This window comes from Vidua macroura, chromosome 2, assembly GCF_024509145.1.
Source record: "Vidua macroura isolate BioBank_ID:100142 chromosome 2, ASM2450914v1, whole genome shotgun sequence".
Taxonomy (NCBI): domain Eukaryota; kingdom Metazoa; phylum Chordata; class Aves; order Passeriformes; family Viduidae; genus Vidua; species Vidua macroura.
In genome coordinates this window covers 112,261,189-112,269,831 of record NC_071572.1, presented here as the reverse complement: position 1 = coordinate 112,269,831, position 8,643 = coordinate 112,261,189, and the positions used below count along the sequence as shown (strand labels likewise).

The following is an 8,643-nucleotide window of genomic DNA, read 5'->3' as shown; positions in this document are numbered from 1 at the left end:
GTTCATATTTCAATCAACACTAATTATCTGGAAAAGCTTTCAACCAGAACAGATTCTTTTCTTATGAGAAGAACACCCGAAAATCCTGCCTGGATGTAATTCCTTTTAGTAGGAGAACAAAGAAAGGGAACAAGAATTCTGACCTCCTGCTTTGGGGGAACAGTGATGGGCCACCTCATCCTTGTGAGTACAGACCATTTTACAGTAACTCCAGCACCACCCACAGGTAACAGCTCTGCCTGAACAGTTCATCTCTGGAACAAAATAATAGAGCTGGTACTCTCGTGGCTCTTGCCTTTGTTACTGCCTGGGTAGTACAGGAATGTCTGGTAGGATCTTCGAGCTCTTCTCAAGGAATACCACTCAAGGATGCTTCTCTAGTACCAACACTGTAGGAACATGAAGTACCAGCTGTACTGGCATAAAGAGCTTATGGACACAGTCACCACTGCTGGATGGCTTTATTGAGTGTCTTGAACTACATTTACCCCAAACGTCATCCCCTGATTTCCAACTTGCAAATGAAATTAGAGGCCTTCTTATTGTTAAAACTGTCCCCAGCACCAAGGCTTCCCCATCACCACCAGAAAGAAGTCATGTTTTCTGTGGTACCCTCAGGCCTCTATTGAAGAACCCAAAACATGCCTTTTTCAGAGTATTTCCCTGTAATTCCCAGCTCCTCCACCCTTCTTCCACACTGACGGCAAAATACCCCAAGTACTGTAGGAGCCAAGTAAGAAACCACCATCAGCAAGTTCTTCAGGCACTGTCTGAAGAGCAGCTTTCACCAGGGCATAATTAACTTTTGGATTCAGGGCACCTTTAGCACACAAACTATTCATAGGCTCCTTTACCTTGAGTATTTCTACATCACTCGTGGTTTGGACATTTTCAGCAGTGAAACGGGCTCTAGATGAGGCTCTGGAACCCTCACTTCCTCCCAAAGCTACGTGACACTTCCTGGTCATTAAAGTCTGTATTTCCACCTTCTCAGAACAGGTTTGGCCCTTCCAAGCTCTTTGTGCAGTGATATCCACCCCTGAACAATGTTTTCAGCAAAACACGTTTTCACTGCATCCACAGACAGCTTCCATGAACCCTCAACTGAAGGCTTTTACAAGCAGGATCAAAATGCTACGTAGCTTCTTACAACAGAGATCTGGGGAAGACTCAGTAGCTCTTCAGTTCTTTTGCTCTCTCCATCTCTGGTCTTCCCTGGGCATTGCTTTCTGTTTGGCCTAAGATTTCAGTCATACTGAGCCTGGATTGCCTAAGGAGAGAAGAGAGAGTACAAAGCAATTTTATGCCTGTATTCTCCTGACAGAGACATGACTGCAGAATCCAAGCTCTTGAAAATTTCTTCTAGAACTATTGAGTAAGTTTCAGTAATTCACATGACCAGTGTCATGGCCTTTTTTCCCACAAGCCTCCAGCTAGCTTCCTTCTTTCCTCTCTTTAATAGGGATGGAAAGAAAGCAGCAATGAAGGAAAGACTGGGAAGACTAAATCAGCATTTCTAAGACTGGTATGTGAACAACACCAACAACCAAGAGAAGAACTGAGGTTTAGAAAACCTGGTGTGTCATGGTTTCTCTAAATGTTTGAACCCACAGGCCCAGACACCCTCCTAGTCCACAACTGGAAGGGACAGAGCTGTTCCTCACCACTCTGCCAGCTTCTGCTCGTACAGCTCCTGGCGCTCACGACTCCTCTTCTCCTGCAAGGTCTCACCAGCCAAGCCATACATGGCCATTAGGAGGCCTCCTGCAGGAACCCTGAAGGAGGAAGCAGAGAAGTCACCAGTCACCCAGGGGACACACAACAGCAATAACTTACTGGAATCTGTAGAAGGAGCATGCAGGGGCCCAAAACTCACATGACACCACAGACTAAGGTACTCCTGTTCTACTGTCACCCACCAACCACAGCCTCTCTTCAGCTGTGACTCACTGGAGCCCCAGTGATAACATATTTTGAATTTACTCATTGACAGGCACACACAGGACAAAGGAGTGGAAGGATTTATGGTGCCCAATGAAGACCCCATAGAACACCTAAACCATATCTCAGACAGTGACACCCCTGCTCAGCTTCCATCCAGTTCTGGAAGTACTTGTGTTTTCATGGTAAAGCTCCCTAGGCTGCTTCCAGGCATGCTCACTGTTGACACCATCCTGATGGTGCCAAGCAGCACTAATAAAGCTCATTCTCTTTTTCAGGTAGGATCCTCAGATTCACTTGTGAGGATATTTACAGGTCAGAACTTTGAGAAGAAATCCCAGTCCTGCTTGAAGAGTCAGATTTCTTCTGAGTTAGAGGTCATTGTCTAGAAGCACAGAGCCTCTGAGACAGAACCTTGGGATCCTCCATGCCCCAGGGAACTTCAGGAGATTCATGACTGCAAGACACACACTAGACACGTGTCACCTTACAGCCCAGCCATGCATCTACTCCCTCAGTGTTTCCTAATGGCTGCTACTTCCCATTTTAGCTTTGGTGGAGCCTATGTTGTTCCCTCTAATAAGCAAACAGCAGCAAATAAGATGCTCTCCTGAAAGCACTGAGCTCTCACTACTGAGGGAGCAGCAAAACACAAAACAAGAAACAAAGAAGAAAAGAAAAACAGTTTAAAGGTTGGAAGAAAAGTGATCATCATGAGGGATACAGAAAATCCCTCAGGGCAAGAGAGGAAGGGAAGCTCCTGTAGCCCCACCTGTGATTCCAGGCTCGGTGTGTGCAGCAGTCACAACTCACCCGAATGCCGTTCCAAACACGATGCCACCCACCAGGCCCTGCAGGCCCAAGTGCATTCTGAACAGGGCTCCTGTGAAGGCTAAAAAAAGAACAAACCCATTGAAACCAGAAACAGCCCTGCCACAGACATCTCACACCAACATAGGAAGTTGCTTTGTTGCATTTCTCTTCTCCATGAGCTGACATCTGCTTTTAACAGAGCAGAAACCAAGTGCCATGGCCAGTGGGACAGACCTTCACCACACAGTCACCATGGTCTCTGAACTGAAACACTGCACCAAGTCCCTTCTGCTTCAGAAAAACTGCCAAAGTTTTTCCTGTATCATATATGTATCTATGAAAGTAAAACCAAGCTCTCTCTAGGCTGGAGGATGATCTCCCTCACCCTTTTTTCAGTTCAACAACAGCTAATAATAGTAGCTGCCATGTAAGGCAGAAAGGATCAGTAAAAAGTGTATCCAACTGTAAGGGCAATAAAGCCTGTAAAACTGAACAAGCAGATCACTTACCAAAAGCCCTGTTGCCAAAAGTGGGCATGCAAAACTTAGCATGAAAAGGGCAGCCTATAAACAGTGTGCTGACTTGTTACCAAGAGTGGAAATAAAAAATGCTTTCCCTGTTAAATAGGTGCTTATGCAAACAGGTTATGCACCAAGTGTTGCCTTTACCCCACAGAAGCATTTTTCTCCCAAAATACTCCAGCAAATATCTTGAAGATGAACTGATAACCACAAAACTCCCCAATGGTTTCAGCAGTGCATCTCTGTTACAAATCTCTGTTACAAATAAAGGCACGCAGCAGGCAAACAAGGGAGCAAAGTCAGTGGAACACGAAGCAAAACCCAAGAGCAAAGAAGCTGCTCAATCCCAAGAGATGTGGATACTTGCTTATGCTTTTCTGCTACAACCCTTGCTAACAAAGAGAAGCACACAAGGTTACAGCACTCTTACCTCCTGCTGCAGCAAAATTACTGATGGTGGTTTTATCGCGGTACGCAGACAGGCCCGTGCTCACCACGCTGCAAAGGCAAGGCACAGAAGTCAGCAGTTGCACATGGAAAAGAGGTAGCAAAACACAGCCTGAAATAAAGCTGGATTTCATTAAGCCAGCCCTCAGGTTGCCTCTATCTGCCTGGTTGCCCATCTGTTCATAGCACACACACTCCAGCCATGACTTCTGTGACTTTACTGGGGGCAGCTGCACAGACACAGGCCAGGGAATACCAGAGTTCCTGAACTGGATCTGAGATACTCTTTCGTTTTTTTTAATCAAAGATTTTTCTTTCCTATCATATAGAATTCAAAAATCAGAATGGTTTAGGTTGGAAGTGATGTTAAAGATCATGGAGTTCCAAGCCCTCACTGCAGGCAGGGGCACGTTCCACTGGACCAGGTTGCTCAGAGCTCCATTCATCCCTCCAGGGATGGGGCAGCCACAGCTTCTCTGAACTACCTGTTCTAGTGCCTAGGAACAAGTAATACAGTCAAGGAGAAAAGAATTTGAGCAATGAAAAGGTCCCATCAGTCAGCCAGTCCTGATGTAGGACATTTAGCCCAGAAGCTGATCCATGTGTCAGTAAGATCCTGCCTTGTGAACAGTCCCCAGTACAACAGCCTAAGTCACACTCCTGACATCAGCAGGGTCACTTACTCTTGTGGCATCAGATTTCCCTCTGGGGTAGGTAAACCAACTCCTCCTAAACATCAGCTAAGCCCCAAAACACTCTGTTCTTGCCGGAGTCTTCCCCGGATTTGGGTGACTCCGGATGGTGGTAAAGTCTCTCCTCCAACCCGTGCCTTCAAAGAAAGACTCAGTAGTCTTCAGTCGTCCGGTCTCAAGGCAGTTTATTGCATATTATCTCAAGGCACACAGACTCCCTGACATTGTCCCTGACTCTGTCTGTCCCCGTCTCTGGCTGTTCCCCTCTCTCCTCCCCGAAGGGAGGGTGCCATCTTTTATATCACACATTACGTATTAGGTGTTTATAGTTTTTTCCCAATGCCTACTACCTATGTTGAACAGTGACTTTCTACTCTAAACCAATCTGTGAGTGCCAACACCACCAAGAACATGGAGAATAGGAAGAAGAAAGAAGGAGGACAGGGCACGCCCAAATCCCTCCATCTTAGAACCTCTGACCCCCATGTACAAACCTCAGACCCCCCTGTACAAGGCCTAAAACCCCCCTGTACAGCACTCAAAAATCCTTCCTTTCACCTTGTGACTACTTCTATTATAATATCTAAACTTTTGTGATTTCTTGTTCTTCCTGCAAGGTTGGTAAATTGTTCCATGGGTCAAGCTCAAGACCACAGGGGTCCCTGGCCGCCTGCCAGGGTCTCAGAGGCTTCTGCCCTGGGCCCAGAACATCCAAGAGTGTCTGAGGGACACCTTGGGTTCCGACATGTTCTCAGTTCAGCAGCCACACTCCCCAGCCTCCTGCGTGACACTGACAAGCCAACAGCAATCCTCCTCTCCTTCCCAACACACATAAACCCAAACAACTTGGGTTTTATTTGTGAAACCTAGAGTTTTCACAACTGCAGGACAGAACTTTCAACTTGGGCTTTACAGAAAAGATGTTGAGCACCAAATAGCTTCGTTCAGAACCTTTTCCAAAGGGCTGGTGAAAAAGGGGCTGATCTGACCGCAGGGGAGACACCTGGTGGAAGACGACGAGGTTACATGTCAAATCCAAAGAAATCCAGAAAACCCAAAGAAATCAAAAGCTCCAGGAGAGAAAGCAAACAGCATGCTAACTAAGCCTAAAAACAGATATTAAACTAAAAGGTTTAGTACACAGACACCAAGAGACAGTGAGGAAGAAATTCAGAAAGGAACAAAACAATTAGGGAGACAGAAATATAAAATAATGCCAGTCAATATTATGGGATCTTAAAAGCAGAAGGAGAAATTAAACAGAAGAGAGTCAATGCAGGTTTAAATTTATAAATTTACTAGTCTGAACAACAGGGAAGGAGATATTTCTAGTTTAAAAGGGCTTTGCTCAGAAGATCATGCTTAGTTTAACATTCTATTGCCAGAAATGCACTGAAACACCCAAGAAAGAAAATCAGGGAAGCAGAACACTCTCTGCATTGGTTTTGTGTGTGTAGGAAAAATCTGAAGGCCTAAACAGGTACATAGAAGTGGTAGATCTGATATTCAGCAACTGCTCAAGTACAAGACAATCCCCTGCAAGTGTCTGAGTACAAGAACAAAGAACTGTGAGTTACACCAGTGTATACAACGTAGGAGTAGTGACAATTGTGAGTACCACCAGCTTATACAAACCAGGAGTAATGAGACATAGCAGAAAGGACAAAAATCAGTGTGGGTTAGAAAGCACTTCCAAAAACTGCCAACACACTTTAACACTCCCTCAGAAAAAAAGCACAAAAAGAGATGAAGGAAAAGCAGAAAGCAGCTGTCAAGAAGGAACAATATTCAACTCAGTAACAGATGTACAAACAGGGCTTTTCCACATTTAGGGTTTGTGTTGATTCATTAGAAGATGAGAATCCTGGGGCAATTCTAAAAGGTTAAACCCTCTTCATGCTCCTGCCTGATCAACCAGACTCGGGTCAAGGCAACACCAGGAGCCTCAATCAATGGCCAGAGCTGTGGGCACTGCTGGCAAGGACAAGCACCAGCACAGGGCAGCTCTGCTGCCCCTGCCAGCAGGGAACACTCACTTGAACATCGTGGCGAAAGCCGCGACCCTCCAGCTCCAGCGCCAGCCGTAGCGGATGAAGCTCCGGAGACCAGCGCGGTGTGCGGATTGCTGAGGGGACAGAGAGGACGTGTCACAGCTCACAGCCCCCTCCTCCTGCCAGCACCCAGCAGGCCAGGTCAGGGCACTGATGTCCCTTGCGACCGGTACCCCAACTCTGATCAAGCCAGCCACCTTTGGAGGAAAAGCTGCTCCCAGCCACCAATGGGAAAACCAAGAATCAGTTCCAGTTTGGAATGTCAACTGGTCTTTCTAACCCTGCTGCTGAAACACATCTGGGTGGACTGGGAGTGCTCTTCGAGGACAGGACAGGAGCAGAGGAGAAGGGAGGAAAACTAGAAACTACTTCATTATTATGAGTTCATAAGTATTAATAAATCATAACCATCAATAAATAATAGTAAGTAAATAATAACCATCTACATTAAATGTTAAGATACCATCGAGCTCTGCAGTTTAACACTGGGACTTAAAAGTTTGAAAAGAAGAGGTTTTTTGAAATAAGTGGTAAACAGAGGCTTCACAAAAATTAAAAATGTTGCAGTTAATACCATGAAAGTAAATAAATTTTCTCTTCCAGTGTTTGTGGTGTAGGTGCTTAGCCTGGGTTCAGATACACCACAGTCACCAGAGTGAAGCCAGGCAGTGGTAATTTGCAGGTCACCACATCAGAGGCCAAATCTAATGGTAAGTAACACAAAAATTACATCAGGCAGATTTTTAAATACGTTTTCTTCCTCATAATCCACGTAACCAACACTTTAATTGAATAACAAACACCTAGAAGTTCAAATACATCTATAAAATGTCACAAATGTTCTTTGTTGTGCTGTTGTTCTAAAAGAATTTTAAATGGTCTAAAAACGACTCGCATTAATAAGACAAGAGTACAATGCCAGTTTGATACTGTGAAGTCTCCTGTCAGCACACTAAAACTTAAAAGCAGAAAGCCTTTTTCGAGACGTATTAATCAGCCGCTTAACAGAACGCTAAACTTTTGTTACCAACCTTCCCTGTAACGAAGGACACTTTTCTGAAGCTCACCGCGCGCAGTTTGGGTAACGGGGAGCCGCTAATTCCCGCAGCAGCTGCCCTGCACGCACTGACACACTCCCAGCACACTTTTTGTCCCAGAACGGGGCAAACACACGAGTCCCACCAACACGAGCCCACCCGGCCTCCTCCTCCCAGGGCAACTTCCACGCCCGGCGCCTCCCCAAGGCCGAGGCCTCGCGGGTGCCCAGCGCAGCCCCCGCGGCCCGTACCACGGCTTCGGCGCGGCTCTGGAACATCTCGCCGTGGCTGCTCTCCACGAAGGCCTTGCGGGCGCTGACGAAGGCGGGCAGCCCCCCGTACAGCCAGCCCACCACGCCCGCCGTGAACGCCGACTTGGCGATGTTCACCGTCTCCTCCGGCAACTGCTGCTGCTCGCTGCAAGGCAAGGGCAGCGATGGGCGCGGGGTCGGCACAAGACCCGGACCCACCCGGCCCATCCCACCCCGTCCCGGTGCTCACTCTCGCCGCCAGAGCTCGCTGAGCCGCTCCCAGCCCGTCTGCGGCAGCGGCGCGGGGCGGACGAAGCCCGCCGGAGCACCGGGGAGCTCCGCCATGGCCGAGCCGGCGGCACCGCACGGCCGCGACAGCGCCCCCTGCGCCCCGGCGGGGCACGGCGCGGAGCGGCTCGGAACCGCTCGGAACCGCTCGGCCCGGTTCGGAACGGCTCGGCTCTGCATTCATTGCTGAGTAATGACTCCAAATATTTGCCCGTTTGTGCAGGGCCGGGTTTGTTCCCCCCGCGAGAGAGGAGCTGAGTTTTGCGGGCTGTGATGCCCGGTTTGCATAGGACAGAATGGGAGCAGCCCCCGGGCTTTGAAGCCGGTAAGAGGCAAATCCTGCGCGGCGAGATGGTGCTCATGGGGCTCGTTGCCTTCCCTAAAACAACTTTCTCTGTTGTGAATTCCTCCTTTCACCAAAGCAGTGAAAGCTCCCCGCCAGGGGAGGTGCCTGGGCCTTCCCACCGAGTCTGTGCATATTTTAACCCATGGGACTTGAATTCCCGGGATTCCTCCACCACTCCTGAAGAACCATCACTTTGGCCAAGGGCCACCTAAGTTGCAACAATCAAGTCTCATTGCAAGATCTACGGGTGGAAAAG

General features: G+C 47.9%; 1 protein-coding gene across 1 annotated transcript; it reads right to left on the bottom strand.

Annotated features, from left to right (window-relative positions):
- Positions 1–445: 445 nt before the first annotated feature.
- TIMMDC1 (translocase of inner mitochondrial membrane domain containing 1) lies at positions 446–8,602 on the bottom strand. Its single transcript, XM_053970550.1, has 7 exons — positions 8,004–8,602; positions 7,754–7,919; positions 6,451–6,539; positions 3,706–3,773; positions 2,755–2,833; positions 1,665–1,775; positions 446–1,270 (listed from the first exon to the last, which is right to left on the bottom strand). The coding sequence occupies exons 1-7, from the start codon at positions 8,219–8,221 to the stop codon at positions 1,171–1,173; spliced, it is 831 nt and encodes a 276-aa protein (XP_053826525.1). The 5' UTR covers positions 8,222–8,602; the 3' UTR covers positions 446–1,170.
- Between the last annotated feature and the right edge of the window lie 41 nt (positions 8,603–8,643).

Excerpts from the sequence above, each read along its gene's own strand:
- TIMMDC1 (XM_053970550.1), bottom strand. The coding sequence starts at position 8,221 with ATGCAGAGCCGAGCCGTTCCGAACCGGGCCGAGCGGTTCCGAGCGGTT. Across the intron at positions 6,540-7,753 it reads AGAGCCGCGCCGAAGCCGTG|CAATCCGCACACCGCGCTGG; the intron begins GTACGGGCCGCG and ends CTGTCCCCTCAG. Across the intron at positions 1,776-2,754 it reads GTGTTTGGAACGGCATTCGG|GGTTCCTGCAGGAGGCCTCC; the intron begins GTGAGTTGTGAC and ends TTCCTCCTTCAG.